This window comes from Syngnathus acus, chromosome 1 (genome assembly GCF_901709675.1).
Source record: "Syngnathus acus chromosome 1, fSynAcu1.2, whole genome shotgun sequence".
Taxonomy (NCBI): Eukaryota; Metazoa; Chordata; class Actinopteri; order Syngnathiformes; family Syngnathidae; genus Syngnathus; species Syngnathus acus.
In genome coordinates this window covers 4,590,927-4,615,288 of record NC_051087.1, presented here as the reverse complement: position 1 = coordinate 4,615,288, position 24,362 = coordinate 4,590,927, and the positions used below count along the sequence as shown (strand labels likewise).

General features: G+C 41.9%; 2 protein-coding genes across 2 annotated transcripts in view; one reads left to right on the top strand and one right to left on the bottom strand.

Annotated features, from left to right (window-relative positions):
- The window catches only part of LOC119121673, a 296,445-nt gene that overhangs the window by 207,268 nt on the left and 64,815 nt on the right, over positions 1-24,362 (top strand). The window lies entirely within an intron of this gene.
- usp43a (ubiquitin specific peptidase 43a) overlaps positions 1-24,362 on the bottom strand; it is a 29,057-nt gene that overhangs the window by 3,276 nt on the left and 1,419 nt on the right. The window contains exons 2-14 of the mRNA XM_037262443.1: positions 19,816-19,977; positions 13,833-13,921; positions 11,721-11,813; positions 10,407-10,542; positions 10,164-10,308; positions 8,176-8,332; positions 7,436-7,547; positions 4,946-5,049; positions 3,531-3,608; positions 3,291-3,420; positions 1,484-1,603; positions 1,108-1,357; positions 104-262 (exon numbers count right to left, since the gene is read on the bottom strand). Of these exons, the coding sequence (XP_037118338.1) occupies positions 104-262; positions 1,108-1,357; positions 1,484-1,603; positions 3,291-3,420; positions 3,531-3,608; positions 4,946-5,049; positions 7,436-7,547; positions 8,176-8,332; positions 10,164-10,308; positions 10,407-10,542; positions 11,721-11,813; positions 13,833-13,921; positions 19,816-19,977 (1,735 nt within the window). The remainder of the gene's footprint in view (positions 1-103; positions 263-1,107; positions 1,358-1,483; positions 1,604-3,290; positions 3,421-3,530; positions 3,609-4,945; positions 5,050-7,435; positions 7,548-8,175; positions 8,333-10,163; positions 10,309-10,406; positions 10,543-11,720; positions 11,814-13,832; positions 13,922-19,815; positions 19,978-24,362) is intronic.

The following is a 24,362-nucleotide window of genomic DNA, read 5'->3' as shown; positions in this document are numbered from 1 at the left end:
TTGTCACCGCTGTTAAGTTTCCCATTTGATCATTTCGCTAGGTCACCCTCATTTGCGTCTTTCTAACCAGTTCCACGTGATTTGTTACTGTCTCACAGCATACCTCTGTAAGAGCTGCTGGCCGACCATGGAGGAATGATGTTCCTTCTTTGGTAGAAGAGAATGTAGGCCCCTCTGGTGCAGATTTCCTCTTCTGGGACCAAATCCACGCTGCTGTCGTCATAGCCGTACCACACGCCGTCCACAGAGTTCCGGCAATAGGCTGGTGACGAACACAAACACGAGTATGTTGATTAGCAAAGTATCATTTGGGAGTAAAAGAAAGCTGGCTTTCGTTTTACTATGCGAGACAATTTTAGACCAATAACCAGGTAACATTTCACTGAAAATATCTGGGATGAGTCGTAGTGGATGATCACGAATGTCCCGAATGTCTTCCAGTCATGTTTTAAAACGTTGCAAAGTAGAGCTAAAGTTTGTTTTTGTTATTATTTTAGCAACTTAGCTTTACCCCTAGCTCGCAAGCAGCAGCTCGGAGAGGAATAACCTGCGATGGGAAATGCTGCTACTGATTGGCGAGTTTGGCGGGAGAACAGCGAGACGGCGTATGTGTGTCAAAGAGTTGATATGGTGGATTAAGAGTCAGTCAGGAGTTCTTTAAAAAGAAAAAAAAAAGAAAAGAAAACACTAACAACAACAAGAAAAAGCGTTCACTTAATTGCAGTGTCTGGAATCGCGATTTTGATCAATAAACGACTTTTGTGGCGAAGTATTACACAATAACATTTATTTCTGATGTGTCATCTTTAAATTGGTTCAATTAACTGATTTCGGTATTTCTGGCTCACAGAATTATGTGTTTGAGCCTTGGTAGGTCTGAATTCCGCTTTGCTTCTCTGTCTTTGGAGCTCCAAAGGGTTCTATTTTAGGACCACTGCTTTTCTCTTTGAATTCGCTTCCAACATGGTTCCATCCTGAAATAACACTTCCATCCATAGGCGGATGACAGACAGACTTACATGCCATTCAAACACCTTCTCCTTAAAACCGCTTTTATTGTATCTTGAAGACCACCAAAGTGCTATTTTGGGCCGAGTGTTGCATTACCGGTGTAGTGTCCACCGTGCATTCCTCCGTGGTGATTGCACACGGCGTAGAGATCATACAGGTACTCGTGTGGGAGCGTCATGTCTGCAGGTGGGCGGTCCTGCCCAGAGGACTTTGGCCAGGATGTGGGCCATGGCCCACTGTTCAGGTTACGCATACTCTGGCTCCTCTTAACAACGTGAGGGGCCATGTCCAAAGCAGTCAGCGGGAAATGCACCAGCGATGAAAGCTTGTTTCTGCGCTCGCCTACCTATTGGAGGAGGGGGGACATTTTAAAGCTACCAGACTCAATACTGCCCGAGCGATCCGTAAGTTGACAAAATGTGCAATACACACGATGTCTCTCGCGGACATGTGATGCTTTCATCGTGCGTACCTGTCGAAAGCGCTTGAGATGAAGGATGAGTATGTCAGGCAGAGTCCACAGGCTCATCTTCACCATGCCCTGTTGCATTTGCTTGCAGTGGGGGCACTTCCAGGCATCATCCGGTGCAAGCTGCAATCAGTTCAATGACCTTCAATTTGACATGTTTTCATTGACAGTTGGCTCCAGAAGCCTTTGGATAGTGACAGGGTTTTTAATATTTTACACAGCACTGCTGGAGATGGTCGAGTAAACCAAAAAATAAGCCCTTTTTCTGTAGACTTTCAATTTGATGTTTCACATTAAACTTACCATTTTGGAGTTGCTAGCCTATTTAAGGAATAATAACTCTGTGTTTACAGGCGCAAAAGCAATTGGAGAAAATCACATTTCAAATACGCAACTCTAATGTTCAATACTTGACAGTTCATGGCTGCTTGAAGACTGAATCTCAAAGACATGTACCCCTGAGTAAATATTTCCAAAGCTAACAGTACAAAAACGCTTTTAATGGAAGAATTTGTCATTTGAAAAACCCAAGACTGAAAAATAAGTTGAAAAATATCAGCTCTATTTAATCCTTGTCGCTTCACCAAAATATTTATTGTCGAATTGAAGTACCTTCCTTCATCCCAATGTGAGTCAACTGGCAGTGATGTCACATTTGACCCTCAACGGGATAGGTGTTTTTGTTTAGTTTTTTTTTTAGGCTAAGTATATTACACTGGCTATAAATTTTTTTAAAAAAAGGAGAAATTAGTGATGGTCAATGATCTTTCTCTCCATTGTTATGGACTAGGCTTCTCTAACATTTAAAAAAGCAAAACACAAGGCTGGGGTGGAAAATGTACGATATGACTGCAATGATGCACGCGAGCATGACGCGGGTAACAAAATCACTTCCTGCAATTTCAAACAATTGTTGGCAAATTGCAAATGACGGAAACATTTGGTGAATAAAAACAAATGTTTCATAGCATAGACGCAAAACGAATAAGGTGCCACCCATTGTCTGGTAAAAACAAATTGACAAGATTGCATCAAATTCTCGCCGCTGAGCTCCAGAGTGGAGGAAAAATAGAGGGTCGTAATAAAGACCTTTTCTTATTTCCATCTCAAGTATAAAACAAATCTCTTATTGTTTGTGTGTGTGCAAGTGCAAGCTATGGCACAGCCATAGTGGACCGTGTTTATCTGGGTCATGCTCACGATAAAAAAGCCCGAAACAAACACACAAAAGAATCATTGTGGAGCTGTCGGAAAAGCTTTAACGTTAACACTCGCTTTTGCTGGCATGCCCTTGACAATTTTTGGCTTTTACCATTATTTCAGCCTTTCAGTAAAAAAAAACAGGCCATGCTCTGTTGAACTGTGAAATATTATTTCAGCAGCAGATGGTAACGCAGTTGATGCTTCTGGCACTGTACGCTTTGCATAAAGAGGCCTATTATGAACCATTTAATGGAAACACTGCTCTTAAATGTTTCGCAAATAGACGAGCATTTGCATCTGCCACAAAATGTGAAATTGTAAGGCGACACACATCATCCAACTTTTTATGCACCATGAGAAGTTGAAACCATTCGAGAGAGCAGAAGCAAGGTCGTTTGACAGACGCGCCAGCTGTCAAACCTAAAGGAGATGGAATTGCGTGCTTATGACTCATTCTGTGCTGTGCTGTGCTGGCCTAACTACTGTCAAATTTGAGAGAATTAAAACAGCCAGCTGTGGTTCAGGAGAAATTTGGTCGTCAATCAATTATCAAATTCAACGCGAATGTTGGGATACTTTGTTTCATTTCAAATGTTTGTGATGTCACCTGCTCTTCTTTGGTATACAGCTGGAAACACTGATCCAGAGTGCAGTTATGTTGCTGGAGATGCTGCTGCTGCTGGTTCCTCACGCTTTCAGCATCTTGAACAACTTCTTCCTGGATGCTGCCAAACAGACTGGAGCAGACAGGTCATTTTGTTATAAAACGGTGACAAACGTAGGCGGACGCTCGCTAGATGACGTTTTTGGGCATCCCACTAGACTTTGTGGCGGTCACGCTGCTTACCAGTCTTTAAGCTTGTGCTCCCATTCGATGACAACCTTCACATGGGGAGGTCCCCCCGGGCCACAAAATTTCAGTGCTCTAAAACGGGAATGTCGTAGAAATAGCATCAAAGTCAAAAGCGGGACTGCCAAATTTCAATGCCTGGAATATCCTATTTGGAATTTGATGCAAATTGGTGGGGGGGGGGGGGGGGGGGGGGGGACATTTGCTTAATCAAAAAGATTATGAATCAATTGATTTTGGCATTGAAAGCGAGCTATAAGCATCATTAATGCTAAAGTACTTGTGGTTGCCATTTTCCTCAAAAGTACTTTGGCATTTTGACTGCCAAGAAAAATGTCACCCCTAAAGCTATGTTGGGATACGCTTTTGTTGCTGATGACAGGTTGCTTAAAATTCTGAAACGTAGAATTACATTTAGAATCAAATCAAGAAAGGGCTAATTCCACCACCGTTTTGTAAGAGGATATTTAACATGTCAACTCACAAGGCTTGTCAGGCAGAGCATGAAAGAGTCGGAGCATTAGAGTGCGCCTCGCGTTTGTTCGCACGTTACACCCCCTTCTGTTTTTCGACACTTCGGATTCTTTTCAAAACAGTCCCTTTGCTGTTACGTTCACTTAAGAATACCTTTTTATTGCCTCAATGTCAGAAAGAGGAAAAAAAATACTGACGTTCAGTCTTTGTCAAACGGCGCGATCTTTCCGGCAGCTCATTGAATAAGGTTCATCATCCTTCAAGGCTGCTCTCAACAAGTCGATGATTGTTATAGAATAGTTTGCAGTGCTAAATTATGATATTGGTATTCAGCACCTGCTTTCAAGTAGGACTAAAGGCTACCTGCAGAAAAAGCCGCTTTAGAAAGTACTCGCTCATTTCCTTCAAATATTTATTTTAGATTTGTGTCGATCAAATGAACTTGTTTGCTACGATTTGCAATTTTAATGCTCACGAAAACAGCTAGCCTTTTGTAATATTTTGGAGTGGAAAAGCCTTGAACCAAAATCCTCCATCAGCAGCCTGGATGTTTTCATTTGTTTTTTTTCCCCTAATCCAAACACTCTCCTTCTCTTGCAGCCTACCTCCTCCACTGTTTAAGTGCTGTGTATTGCAAGTGTCCTTTGGCCCTACTTCTCTTTTTTATCCACACTACAAGATTTTCTTCCAACCTCTTCTGCCTTCGGGGTGTTTTCACCTGTTGAACCACCACTTGTAAGCACCTCAAGAGATGCGAAGTCTTAACAACAAGGTTAGGCGCGAAGTTATTTCCACTGGGTGCATTTTGATGAAAGGGCTTGACCATGCGATTGTTGCTCATTGATAACAATCTCAAAACATTCATTGATGACTCAAAATGATCCATTTCAGATAAGAAAAAATATGCATTTTGGTGTCATTGTTTGTGTGACTCCTACCTGTCGACGGCAGGGTGGTGCAACGGTCTGCTGTCTTGAGGTGAAAGGTAGCTGGGAGATGATGATCCTCCCACCACTCGGATTTTAAACAGCACTCTGGTGTTCTGCAGTTGGAGACACGCTCGTTAGATGACATATTCAGAAGTTTCCTCAGGGTGCCTCAGGGCAGCCTTTGTGTTAGTTTGCCCGCAGCCAACAGAATTTTGACCGGATAATTGCACGTATTAGTTATTAATATATTAGAATTATTCATTTCCGGACTCCCATATGCCTAAAATATTTAAAAAAAAAAAAACTTTTCTATTTATTTATTTTTTTTATTTTAAATGTAGATCAAAATGTACATACACTACAGTTCTTTAATTCACTAAAACGAGTATTAAGTTTGCATGTTTAATAAAATTTCATATAAAATTCTGTGCCACCTTTGCGCTTGGAAGAAATGAATCTAAATCCATCTTGTAGAAATATTTTAAAACACTGCAGAGTTGACAAATTAGGGGCCCGATCTGCCTTTTTACGTACTATTTTAAAGAGGATTGCGTTCAACTAATTACATGATTTTTGAACACTCCAACAACAATTTTTATTCAATGTTTTACCAGGTAAGCCAATTGAGAACACTTTCTCATTTGCAATGGCGACCTGGAGGCAAGGTGTGGGAAGTGTCTTGCCCAAGGACACAATGACATGTGACAGAGCTGGGATCGAACCACCAACCCTCCGGTTACTAAACGACCCACTCTACTGCCTGAGCCACAGCCGCCAGGACTTGTAAAACCTTTCAAATGGACTTCCAGACAAATCGGTACCAAGGCAGCAATTTTAGAAATATTAAGTGCTCATGTAACACTCTGTCTTCACCTTACCTGAGCAAAGTGCAGTTTTGGATACAGTGGACCACAAAAATCATTTTGCTCTATCAAGAAAACACACAGGCGCTAAATGCACACTTATCTCCAGGCATATTGATTTCTGCAACACTTTCCTTTCTGGTGTGCCAAGAAAAAAATAAAAATAAAACTCAATTACTTAAGAATTCAGCAGAACATTTATTGATGAGGGCCAGACAGACAGAGCACATTATTTTTAGGTTATGGGAGGTTGTCTGGAAATCAATTTTAAATTTGTTGGTAACTTTAATTTATTGTACACTAGCCCATTGGGCTGAGCAAATATGAGAAAAGTCTATGTCAATATTTAGTAAAAGGGACTATTTAATGAAAGTTTGAATTATTGCTCAGGCATAATGAATATTTTATAACTCCACAAAGCTTAGGAGAATAGAAAAAAATCGATGTGAAAGAGAAACTTGATTTCTTTTCAGGTTATCTTAATCAAAACAACTGTTTGGAGCACCTTGATGATTTTCATTGACAACACCCATCAGCGTTCAACTCGAGAAAGCAAACAACGGCCCGAAAATTGAAAACAATCATCTGTTTTGAACTCGTCAGTGCAAACAACGACCAAAAAACCTCAAAAGGTAACACCGCGAAAAACCTCTGGGTGGCGCCATAACACCTCATAAACGAGAAGACATGCCAGTGTCGCAACAGTTCCTGACTACACTGGAGGCAAAACGAAACAAACTGCTAAAGGAACCACAAGATGTTTCTCAACATCTTTATCAGTGCAAGCATACATTTGTACCACCTAAATGATAATATTGCTAACACAAGATAAACAAACATCCGGAAACAATATGCATAAAGTCAGTCTTATCTTCAATCCTAAAACAAGATTTAATGATTCCAATATTTATTCCGCAAAGACTTACAATAGGTACCAATTTACATGGACTATGTGGTTGGAGGAGAGTTTTTCAGAAAAACACAATGCATAAAAAAGGAGCTTAATTACAAGATTTAAGTCACTGTGACCACATGCCAAGAATGAGAAGGACTCACAAGTGCAATAATTTACCCAGTGTGTGGTAAATTACAACACAGGAGTTTCATATGTTGACTGACTCGACTCAGTTATAAAGGTAAAAAAATAAAAAATGTCCAGAAAAACCACCAGAGCCACTAAAAGTGAAAATATAATGGACAACAGTGGACCACTGAAGTGTTTTTTGTTTTTGTTTTGACTTGGTGTTTATCTAATGTTATGTAGTATGACCAAAAGGAATCTGCTGACGCAGTCATGAGAACTATGTAAAACGCTACTTTATAAATTTTCGTACGTTTTATTTTGATGATGGTAAAAAAGAACCCTCATTTTCAATACGGACAGAAAACATAACGTAATTTTTCGTGCTCATACTTGGTCCTGTACTGAGCAGTGGAGGCGAATTTATGTGTGACTTAATTGTCGTCAGCAAACTGTAGCAACCTCAGCACCATTCCCCTCTGGTGATTCTTAATCCGAACAAATCAACAATCATCCATTCCAGCAGAGTCCACTGTAATTGAAAATCCATCACACTTGTTTTCTGGCTTCACTGAGCCTTGTGGACGAGTAGCTACTGGAGCTGACGGCATTTACCTGAGCCTGAGATCTGTTCAGCATCAGATAATAGAGCTTGGTGAGGATGCTCTGCTGCAGCTGCTCCCAAGAGATGCTCCTGTCTTCCAGCATGAGAAATGGTGGCCCGAACCTTATAAGAACAGGGGAGAAAGATAAAAAAATAAAATATGGCCTCGAGGCATCTGGACCTCATGTCAAAGGAAATAAATAAATAAAACATTGGCCTTCTAACCCACGCGACACCTCAGAATGGAGATTGCCGTCATGACCCGACAAGTCAAGTCAACAGCCCGGAGAGTCAATGCTGCATTCAGTAAACATTATGAAGGACTCAATGAGCACATAACTGCAAACAATTACTGTGAGCGGAGTGAGTGAAGGTGACACCTGGTTAAATCCATCATCCACAATCGAAAAGGAAAATCCAATAATGGGCCTGAAGGGGAAATTGCACAGTTAAGTGTACACAATCCATCCTAATATCTGTCTTGGCTTAGAAGTGAAATAAAGTTGGACAGTAATTATTTCTTTTTTCATATGAATTTCAAGTCATGGAGCTCCATTCAATTGATTGACGGTTTCCCAGAACGCAATGTTTTAACTTTTGAGGGACTGGTGATTAACTTTGAAATTATTCCTGGGCGTTTGAAGAGTGACATTTCTGACATTCCCGTTACACGCCCGGTGCGCTCACGCCTTCCTAGATTGCCGTTTTGATGTCACGATAGACTGAGCAAGTCTCCAAATCCACAGCTCACCTGACAGCCTGCTGACCACAGCCAGATGTGTTGCAGATGAGGAGCAGAACCTTGGAGGAGCCTCCCTGGTTCAGGTACTCAGTTGATACGGCGCCGGATGATGGCAACCTCGCAGACGAGGAGCTGAATGGGGAATTGGGGAGGCTGTGGTGATACCCTGAAAATAGAAGCGCAGAGGACAAATTATTCTTGGATGTAACTGTGAAATAGAACAAGTCACTTGAGGTGACGCAAAACGTTTTATTTTCTGAGATACACAAACTTGGGCTTTATCGAATGATTTAATTACACAGTGCTTTTTTTTTTTTTTAAACCGATCGATTTCGGCCACAAACTGACATCACAAGGCACACAGGGAAGAAGCTCATTAATTATTTGATGCCATTTCAAATTAAGTCCTTCATTAAGTTGAAGTCATGACAATTGTTCAACAAAAATGTAGCAGACATATACAACCAAAAATAAACCAGTGGCAGCTAAACAAATTTTTTTTTTTAATTTAATAAACTGTTATGTCTATTCACTGTTAAATACATTTCTACCAAGTATGCCCAGCCCTGATTTTTTTTTTTTCCCAGTCACCAACAGTATGTGAGTGGATAAGTAATATAAGGTGCATAATGGGGGGCACCATGTGCCGTGTCTCCTGCCAGACTCCTGTCAATTTTCACCTCCTCCTTTTACACCCTCCTGCTAGTAGGAGGTGAAGATGAGGTCACTCTCACTGGAGCACAAGAACCAGCATGTTGCACGTTTGCGCTCAAGAAAGTAGAACACACCGAGGTTTCCACACTCTTGATTGTATTATACGATGGCGGATAAGTGGAGGACTGGAGTCACATGGCCTGAGTTGAGTCTGAATCCAGCCCCTGATTTGAGAAATTTTGACTTGCACTTGAATTTTGAAGCGTAACATTTTCTGTAGAGAAGTGAGAACTCATGCATTGGATGGAGGATTCTGACACGATGTGCCTTAACAAATATAGTGAGTGAGCTCTGTCACTAACACTGTGCACAGCGAGTAAAAATAGCCAGAGGGTTTTGAGCTTAAACCCGCGTGAATCAAAGGTCACGACTGTAAACAGGCATCAACCACCTGAGCTCTCTGCTGACTGTGAAGAAAGAGATTAGGTAGAGGAAAGAAGCCAGATGCAGCCTTCTCCCACTCGCTGTTTGGTGATTTTCCATCGCAGTTACATGTCAGCCTCCAATTTTTTTTATATAAAAATATCCGGTATTTTTTTTTAGTCACGTAAAATGAGGAGGACAACATGCATTTGTACAATGAAACTTATTTTGTCATCAGCCAGGTGCCAGTGTTTGTTTATCATAAGAACGTTAAGTTAAATTTAAGCCTTATAAGCCAAGTTTTAAAATGTGGTCAATTTATTGCTATTTTTTTAAAATAAGTGAAGGAATCCTCCAGCCAATATTGTAAGCCTTTAGCAAATTAATTCCATCTAATCTCGAGTGACGGATGCCATTTTACTCGCTAACATTAGATGAGTTTTACGTTTGTTATTTCTCCATAAGGCCTGTGGGGACGGCTACTCGAGCAAAGAGAGTACCAGACATCAATTTAAAGTTTTAAGGAGAAGTCTGGGGACTTGGAGGCGGGCTCTCCTTCCACTAATTTTTGTTTTTTTACACCTTTAGCTCCTGAATTGAATTATTATGGAAATGTATTGTCATGTTTACTTCGTTTAATGACCTAGGAGCTCATTATTCAGGTGAGATGTTGCTGGAGTTAAAATAAAAATAATTTTGGATGCTGTGACACACCGGGGTGGCATTGAGAAATGGAGGAAAATCATAGACGCTGAGGCGCTTGCATTTGTAAAGGCGCAAATATACATACATCTGTGGGAATGCTCGGCAATCAAAATGGGAAGGAGAGTGGGCACAACAGGATGGCATTTGGATGATGATGATGATGGGAAATCTGGGCTGGAGCGATGATGACGCGTGTAACCCGTTACCATGGTTACCTGAGTGTGGCGCGGAGCCCCCGCGACCGTGGGGAGGCGGCGCTTGAAAGGCGTAGATGACGTCACTATCAGCGATGGCTGTCAGGTCGTCGTCATCTGAGAAGGAACGTTGGAATCCCGTGGAGTACAACTCGGCCAGGATGACCTGCACCAGGAGAACGGGATAGGACGCAGAACTTGTTCAAGGTCTTACGAGAAGCTGTGAAGTTCAGCATAATGGTCAGCAACTAAGAAAATGCGTACCTGGTCCGGAGAGACGCCTCCTTCCTCGGCTACCATGGCTCTCAAAGTCGACAGTGAGCCAAAGAGAGGCACAGCGAGCCCCACTCGTAGATACCGCTGACCCTTGGTACTGAATACCAGCGTCACACACATTGGCCTGCAAATCAGAGAATAACTTTGCCTCTTGTGTTCAAGAAGTTGACGCCATCCCAGCATGTGTTCCAGAATGTGCAGTTAGCCTTGAGTTGAAAAAAAAAGTGTCATCCATCCAGCCAGCCATCGTATGTACGGAATGATGAAGTTCTTTATGATTGAAATGTTTCGATATGCAACACGGTTTTGGGAGAAGTGGAAATAGTTGATTCGTGGCGCTGTTGTAGTAAATCCAATTTCTCCGACACGGATAATCTAATTTGTCTGAGTGTGACTTCAAGTCTAATTGGATTATTCTCACATCTCTTTACGACTCAACTCTAGAATGTGGTAGGAGGGAGGACATTAATCCGTTGTTGTTTTAATAATGTAGGATGCTGCCGGGTCAGACAGGAAATATGAGAAATAAAACGGGAGCGTGTGGGATGACTGTGGAGACCAACAGGAAATGGGGACACCATCATTGAAAACTGTTATAGCTTTATGCTAACCTATCTATCTATCTACGCACGCACACACACACACAAATTTGTGTCTTGAGTATGTTGTTTGTGGACATTTGGAAAGTTTTCTTTCCAGTTTATCCAAAGCTCCTATTTCCACTGAGCGGTAAAGTTTAAAAGTTTAATTCCGTGTATTTTTGGAATTGTATAATTGGTATTATCGGCAGCACACAGGCATCAGCGTCCTGCTGCTAGCCTGCTCATGCTTTAGGGAGCTCAAACTCAGCAGGCCTTTGACTTAAATACTGCTGCAGCAGAAGCAGCTTGGCTGTAAGCTCGCTGTGTTTTTGTCATGAACGGGAGCGCATGGTGTCAAAGGAAACACAATTCTGTCGGTCCCAGTGCGGCCTGTCAGCATGACATGTGAAACAAAGTATTTATTGGGCAGTCGGAATGCCGAAAGATTTGCTACATTCTATTAGTCAGCTGTGTATCTTTTGTCAACATGGTCGGTCATGTTATACAGAGAGGCAACGGTCTTAGACTGGATTTGTACTTCAGGTCCAAGCACCCAATCCCGAATGAACACAGAAGTCATCATACATAAACTCAAATTTATAAATCAAATGTAGTATACAAGTGCTGGATGACCACGAATTGGTATCAGGAATTATTTTGCTTATTAAAAAATAGACATGCCAACGTAAAGATTTACAGCGGGTGTTGTGTTTTTTCGTACCTGGTTTGTCGCAGAGGGATGGGAAGGGAGATACATAAAAAGGGGTCGAAGGTGTTGCTCTGCTTAAGGCAATGAGGGCAAGTCAGAGATGACCTGGGGAGACAAATAAAAGAAATGGCAAACAGGATTTGACTTTGACCAACTAAAATATTCATATTTTTAGTCTAAGAATACCGGAACTTTAACAAGACCAAAAAAAAAGGATGATGAGGGCAGCATAAGCCTCTGAAATTGCTAGGAAAATAAAAGCCAGTGAGGAAAAGAGACAAAGGGAGCGACAACACAAAGTGCAGGGAGCCCCAGCGAGGGGAGTTCTACATTAAATATGACCACAGGGGTCGAGCATGGGACAGCCAAGTTGACAAACGACTGAGCAAAGAGAAAAACACAAAAAGGACACTGACACGGTTAAGCTCGTTACACCCGCGGGAAGCAACACACACACACTTAATCATTAACATCATTCAACTTTTACTCGTAAGATTCACAGTAATCAGTGATGGCAAACTTTCTGAATAAATTACTACGGGTTCATTACAAATTAAAATAATGGAACGAGGGACAGGAAACGACTTGTACAACTTGCAACTATCTCATCTTATCTTATTTGTGTTCTGCTTCATCTGGTACAGTGAAACTGCCAATTATTTAAGTCATAAAAAAATAAATGAATAACTCAACCTTTGAGATGTTTTTTTTTATACTAGCTATATGAGCATCTCTCGTCCAACATGCATTATATAAGCCCGTCCGTCGTACACATTATATAAACTAGCTAGATGATGTCTCGGAGACAACAGGCCATTAAAAATAGTCTACGCCACAAAGTCAGAGTGACAGACAGAAAGGAAGAGCGAGGCCTCGACAAAGATGCTTTCAAACACAAAGCGTGGAGACACGGGCGAGCGCCGACTCCCACGTTTGCATCCCCATACACAAGACAGCGCGGGCTCTAATCGTAAACATTTATTCAGATCAGACAACTCGGCTGACTCCCTTTGAGGAGCATCTACGGAAGATATGAAAGGACCGGAGAAGGAAGATGAGAGGAAGGGAGACCAACTGAACTGACGGAAGAGACTGAGTGACAGTTGCGGGTCAACAAATCCGACGCAAACAAAACCCGGAAATAAATATCACAAAAATGGCCGACTGACGATCACAGCAGCGAGATATGTTGACAGCAAATGATTGGCGATGAAATAAAAATCAAGTGACACCGGTGAGGATAAGCAGCACATAGAATGAAAGGACGGAGCCTTGAATTGTTTTCAGTTGCTAGGCAACATGAAAGTTAGGGAGGCTGCCTTGCCCAATGATCTTTTAATTCATGGCTTTTTGACACCAATAACATACACAAGCTACATCATCAATCCATCTAACACTTTGTCAAGTCCAGCAAGTAGCTAGCCAAGCGGTTTACAAAAGGAGCTAGCCTAGCAGTTAGCCTACGATGGCAATACGATGGAATAGATTGTTTATTATTGTGCTTGGACTTAACTGCTCATTAATAATCTGTAACGGCTTTTTGAAAATATCCCACTGTGGTTTACAACAGCTTTTTAGTTGAATTACGTAAATGTTCCAGATGTGGCCTCATTCTCTCCAGAACACTCTAATTCGAATGCACAGCTATACTGTGATTAAAAGGTACAACGGAAGAATCTATTCAAATACTGTAGGCTAGTCGTTAAGAGACCCTTTCGATCAAGTAGGAGGGAAGACATATTTTTGCTTCGTCCTCCTCAATATTTCCAGTCTTGCAGTTATACGATAAGCTTGTTAGCCGTGACGCTAAGCCAGCTAATCAGTGACAGAATGTCCAACTGTTAGAGTACCAACTCACCACCGCTGTGGACTTAACAAGAGCTGTCAATCAAACAAGTGATTACAAACCCACTCTGGATGTGTTTTTGTGTGTTGTTCCTTTCACTGCTCCATTTGATGATTGACTGTTTACAAGGTATTGGATATGGAATCAGGTGGATTTCTTTCCCGGGCTCAGATGTGACTCTTGCATTTCTATTCAATCTTGTTGCTTGCCACTCAAGGCTAAGTAGGTGACTTTTTGTCCAATAGAGGGCAGCGGAAGAAATGCTCGGGTGTTCCCACCTGTACTGGGCCTGAAAGTGTTCTTGGACAAAGCTATGGCGGCCTCTGGGCTGCTGCGTGCTGGTCAGGTCCTCCAGTGAGCTGGGTCCCTGAAGACACAGAGAAGAAAAGATTTTGAAAAGTTGAACCTCAGAGGTGTCAGGATTCCACCGACAATTTCGGGGCATTTAACGTCACCGTTTGGAATCACGTTCATGCGTGAAGTCAGCGGTCAACTTACCTCAAGTTCACATTTTAGAACAGGGCTGGGAAAAATGTGGCCTGGGGGCAGGAAACAGCTCCGTTATAACGCTCAACTGCCGGATCACAAGTGCCTAATTGATGTTTGTGCGGTAATTATTTAATTAAAGCCACTGATTTCTGACCAACTTCAGTGCAGATTTCATTCTGCTGTGATCCGCGCACAAATCCAAGACATCAACAAAGAAGTGAGCTTGTTCTGACTGAAGATTTGCAAAGCGCCAGCAGTGATCGCATCCGCCGGGGGATGCCGACACACTTCTTCCTAACACAAGAACATATGCTCTTATTAAATCCCAGCTGATTCCCTGTAGCGGGCATTCATGCGAGACACTACTCAGCGTGCCTGTGCCGCTCACTGGTGAGTGCGTGGGAGTTTGGCGAGAAGTCAGGTTGTGTATTTAGGGATGGCACAACAAAAATGAGAAGCGGTGCTGTGCTGTGTCCCTACAACACACATGGCTGAAATGATCAGGATACTCGAGGACGGGAGTTGGTCCCTTTCTGCAAGTAGTACATAACTTTGTTTTGAACAGCGGGCGAAACAGCTCTATGATGTAATGTTTAGAAATCCTTAATCATTTGTAAACAACCAGAGGCGGGTGTGGTTGTTTTCATAGGTTGCTCTCCATCCATTGAAACAAAACGCTGTCGAGGCAGCAAAGCGGCTGACTCGCAACAATCCTTTCAATTGTGGACGGCTGCTGCTATTCATGAGGAGCTTAGAGGAACGAGATGTCCACTGAGATAATGATGGAAAGCACAAGCATTTGAAACCTTTGCTCGACTTGACTCGTCCGACACACAACAAACATATTTATAGACTGCACTTGCTGAGACAAAAAGGTGCATGTCTCTTCTTTAGGCGCCAATCCTTGGTGAAATGTGTGCCAGTTTCATTTCAGCGTAGAGTGCAGTGAGACCTGCCACTCTGGTTGTTGCCATGGAGATGTCTGTCTGGGGGGAAAAACAAAACGGCAAGAGAAATTAAGCAGCCTCAGACAAGAGTCGCCGGCAGGGCTGACGAGTGCCAGAATTGGCCCAATGTGGATCGGCTCCTTGCCAGCTCGCGGCAGTGATTCAGGACCAAACAAACTGACTGGCGAATGGATTGATTCGCCTCTCAAGATGACCGATGTAATTGAAGAGGGTCAATTGGGATGACCTTTCACGAGTTGCGCCGGACTTCCATCAGTACAATAGTTAATAGACAGAAACATGTCACCACAATACAAAATTACAACAACTACAAAAAAAGAAAGTCCCCACCTGTCCACAAGCATCAGAAAATCATTTAAGGAAAACCAAATCTGGAAACATGGGCGTGGGAAAACCAGTCTGCATCTTGGAAGCAGTTAGTAAGCACACCAGCAGGACCGGTTCTGCTATCGCACAGCAGATGACTGAGTAATGAGTGGAGGAATAACACAAATGTTTAAGATACTATGCTTATAAAGTACACAAGCTAAAATCAGAATAGAATAAAAGGCATGAAAAGCTTTCGCCCCAAATTCAACCATACAACCTTGAAACGATGAGCAGTCATCCACAGAAAAATATGTTGTATAAAAATAAAAAATATATAAATAATATAGACCTGCAGCCACATAAACAACAAATTTACCAGATGAATAATTATTACGGCAAGAGAATGTAATATCCTTTACACATTATTGTACCAGAAGTATGTTGCCAATTAAACATTCTCCTTCATTCATCTTTAAGCATTTCCCAGGGAGACAAATTTGTCTAACTTAATTAACTTTGAAAAACGACTTTTGCGCTTGAACAACAAACTTTGCCAGAGAGATGATCTTGTTAATTGAACAAAAACCCAAGAAAGCAATTAAATAATGCAGACCATTGGCCGCTACACCAGTCAGTGATGCTTAATGATGCTTATTTGGTGTCTTACCCATTAGATGTTCAAGGGAACAATTTAATCAGTCATTTATTCTAACCATGTTAAGAGTAATTACATCTACAGAATTGACGGAAATAAAATGTCAATACCATTTTACAGATAGAACAATCTGCTGTAAAAATATAATTTTTTGGGATTGTTGCTACCCAAATTGCTCCATCTCTCTTTTCATCTGAGTAGACATATTAAATTTTTCATATCTGCCAGTCGTGTTGGCATTTGACCACATTGGACAAAAACGCAAAGCCCACATTTGCTTCCATCCTGTAGAGCCGTAAGCGGCAAAGTTGATGGTCTGAAGAGAAGCACTCAGTCAGTCATCCCTCACTGGCTGATAAGTCAAGACATTACGGCAAAAAAAAAGGAGGCTTGGAAAAAAAAAAAAGATACTTGAATAAGCTAAGTGAATCTTGGATGAAGCCAGAGGGCAGAAATGAACGCCGGGAATAATATCACAAAGCTCAAATGCTATTTGAAAGTTTCTTTCAGACTTGTCCTGGTTTAATCCCTTAAGAAGAGGCTAGGAGGGCACTGGGGAGGGGAATTACGTGACCTGTCCATTCCAACCATGATTAAAAAAAAAAGGAGATAAAATCACTTTCTTCTATCGCTCTTCCGTGTCACTCTTGTAAATATGAACGCCGGTTCAAAATGTTCATTTATTATAACGGCAAGAGACGTTTTTGAAAGTGCGGGTGACCAGAAAAAAAAGAAAAAAAAAAGGAATGTCTTGGTTGTCTCCCTGAACCGTTCTCAACCTCCATCTGCAGGAATGTGTGGCATCTAGCAAATGCCACAAGCTGTTAAAATCAATTCACTAGCCAAGTGAGGCGGGTTTATGCTTCTTTGACTTAACCTGTCCAAGACATTGGCGGCTGGGCATTAGCTCGCTTGATGGATGGAGTGCATTTTATAGCAAGAGCGCCGTCGGCAGTCAAAACCAAAGTACAGGGCTTTTTAACAGGTTCACTGCCATTGGCGGCTTAAAAAAAAGGACATTATTTTTAAAGATACCATTTTGTTAATATTAAATACGCTCGATTTCACAGTTTGTTTGTGAACCGGTCTTTCGGCACATTTACAGAGTTCAAATATTAGCGCTGGTATATACATAACAATGCCGCTTGTCAGCTGACTTGTATTATTCATCGACATTTGCCTTCTCGCCGTTCCCTCCCCCGGAGAACACGTGGCAAACTCTCATGGAGAGCTATCAAACTCACTATTTCTGTCCAAGTCGATAAAAGGCTGGCTGGCTGCCTCAACGGCGTTTTTTTTTTTTTTTTCCCACTGACCCGATTTCAAAGTCTTCGCAGTTGCCACTTCATCCCGTCACAGTTAACCCCCCCGCGGCATAAAAGGGCCAAAGCACTATCGACATTTAAAACGGAATGATGCATACATAATGGCAGGACGCTGGTGTGGTGTCGCACCGGCAAACCACAGAGCTGTCGGTGGGATGAGATGAAGCAGTTTTCAAATGCGCTCATTTGAAATAGAACTCACGCTGGACCTGAGGCTGAATGTACCTCGTCTCTGTGCTCACATTGTGGGCGCTCACTGTCAAACAAAAATGCAACATTTTATGCTCTGTTCTCTGAAAAATATCAGGATTTTTTTTCCCCCATGATTTTTTCCTCCCTTTTTTCTAAGAACCATTTGAGGCTTTCAAAATTGCAGTTGAGCCAAATGTATTTTTTAAAACGGAAATAACACAAAGTACAGAGCAGACATCAGTCAAGGCCAAACAAACATGTCTGACTTGTTTGATAAAAACATCCTGACAAAACAACTCCCAGTCCCATTCCAGGCCAGTAAGTGGTGGTACTTCATTTTTTTATTCTTTTTGAGAGGGGGAAGTAACTGAAATAATGTGGTTGCACAAGGGTGCACACAAAGGCATCCGACCATCATTTTTCTATATGCAACCTTTGTTGGAAAAATATTAAAAACATTTCTGACTAAACCGCAATTAAACCCCTTAGCTTTAGCAATCGGTGTCAAAGAAGTAGGAATCAATCAGAAGCTGTCTGTGCAGGAGTCAATATTATGTTTTACTTTCATACTTTTTTGTCACTGACAAAAACAAAAACACATTTGTATCACCGAGAAACTACTTCAAAAATCACTTGATATTCATCCAATCAAGCTTTTTTCAATTTAGAGAGTGGCAAAAATATAGTGTACACAGAACCGTAAGTGTGTTGTTGTCTGACTTGAGCCTGCTGAAGAATGCCACAAATGCGCTGCTGGGCAAACAAAGGGAGGGAAAGCCAGCCGGTTTAGCAAGATCCCATTGGAAGGCCTTACCGAATTGTCTTTGTTTGTTACATAATATCGCTTTGCCCCACTTGTGAAATAGGTGGCACCAGGTGCAAGACGTGTAATGCGTGCACAGCCTAATGCAATCCAGCACTGAACCAACACACATTAGTGGCACACTTTACTAAATCCTCCTTTCAGTCATCGGGTGATGACAGCGTGTCTTTGATGGATGGTGATGGGGTAGTGAATTAAAATGACAACAGTGAGCAGTGACAATATTAGAAAATTATAGCTATCGATCAAAACAAAATCACAGCCTATCTGAGTCACCCTAGTGGGGTTTCGAATCAATCATTACATCCATGGCCCCATTTATCTTTTCGGCTCATCACATTCAGGCTCGGCTGGAACCGATCCCGGCACTCTTTGGCAGAGAGGTCGCGTAACGCCTACCCGGACCGGTCAGCCATCGATAGAAAGCAGATAAACACTCTTGTAACCCAGTCTTGGTCACCAGCACAATTTAATGCCTTTTGATCAACCAGGGAAATCGAAACAATCGTTGGCTCACATCCCCAGAGAAATACCTAAAGAATGGAATCGATTTTATGTGTTCTAATCCGAGTGAAAGCGTTTGCCTTTTACAGGAGGAAAAAAAAAAAACGTTTTATATGCACTATTAAAAACTATTTTAATCGTTTTTCTGCACCATGCAACTCTACCAATTTACTTGAAAATTTTACATTGTAAAAATAAATGAGAATCATTTCGCGCTGTTTTTATTTATTTCATTAATTTCTACCAAATGCACATCCATTAGCTCATCATATTGGAAAATATTTAGTCAACAGCCCAGCTAGCCCTAGCGTGTAGCAAATAAAGGTTACAGGCACAATGCTAATGTTTACCCATAGCACTCAGAATGAGGGTCCAAAACCGGAGTCCAAACATTGTCCGATTATCGACGGAAATCTGACAATGAGACTATTGTATGATACAATAAAATCTGTTTAAAAGCGGATCAACATTGGGGGGTGGATCAGAGATGATCCCAACTATGAAATGCCGGTCGCTGCCTGGTGGATTTATACTGGCAGCCCAATGAGAGCCGCGGCCTTAAGATGTTTATTTGGCACAAAGAATGCTCTCAGGCAGAATAGATGCCATGAATAGGAAAAAGACTAGCCTGTATTAACGAGACGCAATTCTTCTCAAGTGCGCTCTGAGTCTGTTTTTTTTTTCATCCCCCCCACCGACAAGCCCACTTACAGTATAAAATGACATTGACCTCTCCAATCGACAGCGTGGTGCCACAAAAGATAAATATTATTATATATAATCGGCTCATATCGTGGTAAAAAAGGTCCCAATGTTAAGCTGTGTCTGGCCTACTCATTTGCTACATTAAGTTGAGCTAGCCTTAAAGTTCAAGGTTAAGAGATGGAAATCCTGCAGACATGGCCAGCATACAGAAACAACAGAAGACACTTCCTCTTTCAGCTTATTGCAAAAGCATTTCATACAAACACAATTTGGATTTCGAATCGGACTCACCTTGACGTTGGCTTTGGCGTTGTTGCTACTGCTGCTGCTACTGTTGTTGTTGTTTGGGTTTTTGGCGTCTTCATGAACTCTGTCCAAAAGCCAGAGAAGAAACTCCAGGGCATCGTGTTGCGAGTTGCCCCGAAACTGAGAGCCGTATTTGGCTACAATGCTCTGGAAAACAAAAACGTCATGACCAAGTCAATCAATGTCGGCAAATCGTTGTTTCTATGCTTTGGAGTATCGTGATTTCCGGACTTTTGGTTAAAAAGCTAACTCCAGGTAGCGACAGTGTTTAATTGAGAATCTGGCATTCTCCTGGGATTGATATGACCTTGGAAAAAGGTAAGAGGATAAATGCAACATTTTTAAGGAAAGCGAACAAGGAACAAAACACTTGAGGGACTCAAAATTGTCTCCGAAGTCATTGTACTACAAAAAAAAAAAAAAAATCCAATTGCATTGACCAATAGAGTAAATTATTATTTTCATTTTTGTCAAGCTACTGTGGTCATTGAAATTATTCAAAAAGGGGAATGAATTAAGATTATGTTAACCCAACACAAATACATTTCCGACGATCCAACGAGAGGATGTCCGGTGGAATCACAGTGTGGTCGTGTACAATCTTTGTTTTTCGGCTGGTCAGACAAACTAAAGTCCTGGACTCCACGGGTGTTGAGTCGCAGTTGCTTCCAGCCTAAGCGAGACCATCTGGTGTGCCTGTGATAGAACACTGTGTGAGTTTTATTAGCCGGATTGAAAACGGGCAAAACAGATGGAAGATGGAATCGTTTTTTCGTCAAATTAGTACAAACCCGATGGGAACACGCGAGATGAGAGCGCCATCACCAGTGTGGGGAGAGGGATGGGGGGAGTTCTTTTTAGTGCCCTCATCATTTTCCTCACTTGCAATTTGGGCCTTGGTTCATTGAGAGTTCACACTGCCATCTCTAACACACAAATGAAGAAATATTTGCCTTTTTTTGTAGTCTCAACAACACAAAATGGGCCTTCTACCCAAAATGTCATTCTGACTATTTACACAACTAGTAGTCATCCATCTCTGTTACGACTAATAATACCTTGGAAGGTGTCACCCCATACCATGTCAGAGCTGTTTATGGTTATATCGTACGTATATACAGCAGAACATCACAATGATACACAATGAGCGCACAAATTTGTTGGCTTCTGGGCTAGTATTAGATATCAATATAGATATAGTATACTGTAGTGTATAGAGTGTAACCCCAAGGTAGCTATCTACCTAGCTTGTTAGCTGGCTTGCTAGGTAGCTAGCAAGATAGTTTAATATATAATAGTAGTTTAATTGAAACCGTGAAAGAAATATGCCCAAAAATGTTGGTAATTGATAGAAAAATGGGGGTGGGGATAAATCAATCAAAATAAATAGTAAAAAAGTGTGTAATTAAAGTGGTCTTTAAAAGACCTAATATACATTTTTTTGGAATGCGGGAGGAAGCCAGCGTGCTTGGATTAGAGCCACGCAGTGACAAGCAGAGATTTTAACCCAGAACCTTGTGACTGTAGGCCAGACTTGCTCACCACTGCCCATCCAAATGATTTCAGACATCACTTGTACCTCCAGCTTTTGCAACATGTGCTTACCAAATTGAAAAAACAAGTAATTATATTGCGAAAAATTCTCACAACACCATCTGTTCTGTTCTATTCTATTAAAAAGAAAAAAAAAAAACAATCAGGCTTCACAGAGCAGGTGGCTCGTATCCACCACTAAGATTAGCGTGTGCAAATATTGTAAACATCTTCAGTCATGAGAGGTCCTTGAAGGAGAGGGGAGACAGGATGAGACAAACCATCAGTGTTGGCCCGCGTCACTGTCAAACACCTCCCATACCCTCCTCCCCAAACAAAGGAGACCACTTCAAACACCTCTCTTCATCTCCTTGCCTGAGCTCCTCGAGCCCCGACAAGCCGCGGCCCTTCAAGCGTGAAAAAGATGAATCCGCGCACCCTCTCACCAAAGAAACACTCTAGAAGTGCCTGTGTTGTTAAAAAAAAAAAAAAAAAAAAAACCTTTGTGCCTGCCGGACGTAAGCCGCGAGCTGTGTTTTCAGTTTCCACTGAATGGACCGTGTGAAAGTTGACCATTTAGGATCTTTTAGGTACAAGTCTGAAACAGCATGCTATTTGGGAGTATTTCAGCACATGGAGAACAGTGGCTCAGGAATTCTCAAGCCGTGTCTCCTCCAAATCAAGAGCAGTTTTGGCGCATAAATTTTACACTTGAGGAATTCGGGAGGGATGTTGCTCTAACAAGCAGCTTTCACGGATGCCTGAACTTTCTTTACTATGGAGACAGGACAGGGAGGACCGGCATTTTTATTTACAAGCTCTCCTCCTCTAAGTGTACATCACTGGAGACGTCTCAGCATGCCCCCCCCCCCCATCCTGCCTCGTCCTCATCTTCTAGGCAGGCTTCACTTGCTCCCTCCAGCTTGACTCTGTGTGTGAGCAGACACACACAAAATCACTGTGTCCGTGAAAATGGGCGAGGTAAGGCGAGAAAGGGGAAATGAAGGACATGTTTTCTTAAACCATGCAGAAGAAAGACCCCAGCGGGTGCCCCAGCGATCAAGCCAAAATATCCATCTTGGTGTGGGGCAAGACATGAGTCATGCACTGGCGCAAATGAAATCATTTTATTCTTGGAATAAGACGACAATTCCATCTGGGAAATCTTCCACATCCTTGATCATCCTTTATTGTAGCTTGCCGTAATGAAAAGATCAAGTGGCTCCCCCCATTCAGGCATTAAGAGCAGGCAGTAATAGAAGTGAGTCACAGTAAGCACCATTTTGTCACAGTGCTTTAAATGAGGTGCACCACCAAGGTGACAGAGTAAGAAATGGAGACGTTTTACACTTGCTCATCAGACAGCAATTCCTCAGAACCTCTAAAGTCCAACACATTCAAAACGTGTACATTGTCAGATCCCTGTTTAATGGAGAATATAAGTGCTGGGGGGAAAAAAAGCTAAGGAAAATGTTAAAATCATGCCCGTAGTTGTATATAATAGTGGAATTTGTTTACCATGGAACACCTCCATTGTTGAGGATTATTGAATTTAAAATCCAGAGAACATCTGGCTCTCGTGGAACCAATTGTGTACGATGAAGGAGTGTCCAGCGTATATCCGACATATTCCTCCTCCCACACCTAAGCGATTCTGTTTTGGTGAGAGAACTGGTTTGCTGTCATCCAATAATCCCAGAGGGAGAGGGGGCGGCACTTTCAGAGGCCGAACAAGACGAGCATTCCGTTGCGTTACTTCTTAAACGGCTTTGAGCTTAAAAAAGTCCCGTTGTGTTATGTACTGAGAAGGCTGGAGTTGATAAATGAGAGTGTCTTCTCTCGCCACATTACTGCCGAGGAATGTTGTCTAACCACCTCGGCGTGCCGGTGAGCCGCGCAGGTGAGTCAGGCCAAAACGACACATTCGGTTGTGCAAATTACTCACAGCAATGCAAACGAGTTCCGTCATAAAACATCACGTGAACAGCATCATGCGACCAAGCGGCGCCGTTGTAACATGACCTATGTACTGTACTTCTGAACAAGTAAATGGGGCAGAGGAAGTTGACAATAACAAAACAAAATTTTCCTCGATTTGAATTTGATGAATAATTCAGAACATTGATGGGATGGATGTATATTTATTGAAGACTCAGGAAAATGTGTTTATGGATGGATGGATGGATGGCTAGATGTTTTTGCAGCACACTGTATCCCTGCGGTGCCTTTAAACGCACAATTTTGTCAGGTCATAGCCAATTAGTACTTTTTTGCTTCGGTGAAGACTTATGGTCTGGTGGCTAACTTGAGAGTTGCAACGGAATGCATCTACCTTTAAGATTAGAACTGTCTCATTTTTTGTACAGAGTGGAATTAATCTACAGGGAGCCCAGTGCTTTGGGGTTCTCTAATGGTCCCCTTACCTCTTTCTTCAGGTAGTGACCATCCCTCTAAGAGACACTGAGCCCCAATTAGCTTTGTTGCTTACTTGAACAAATAAATACCTCCCTCAACCCCCCCATATGAAGAAAAAAAAAAGAGCTGTAATTGTCTCATGCGTAGACACTTTCGTCGTCCCCTTTACACTCTCATGCTAATAAAAACAGCAGCACCTATCCTAAATTAACTGTTTTTTGGGGTCAGGGGGGGGGGTTATGCTACGGTGGTCCTGCCAGAACCGGCACTGGCGGTCACAATATGATGCATTAGGTTTTAATGATAATCTTATATTTAGCATCCTAATACTGCAAGCCTTTAAAAAAATATTACTTCCGACAAGTATGCCTGCATTTGAGTGAATAAACTTTACCTGTTAATAATATTTACTTGGAATAGCCTGAAGATGAGCAACAGCCATTAATGCACAAACTTGACATTAAATTATGACAGTTGCTTAGCTGCCTAGAGACCCACTGCTTCCATTTGACTGGCCTTGGCTTACAAGTGCACATGAAATGGCCGATTAATCACTTAATGGCAAGTTAATGACACACGACGTA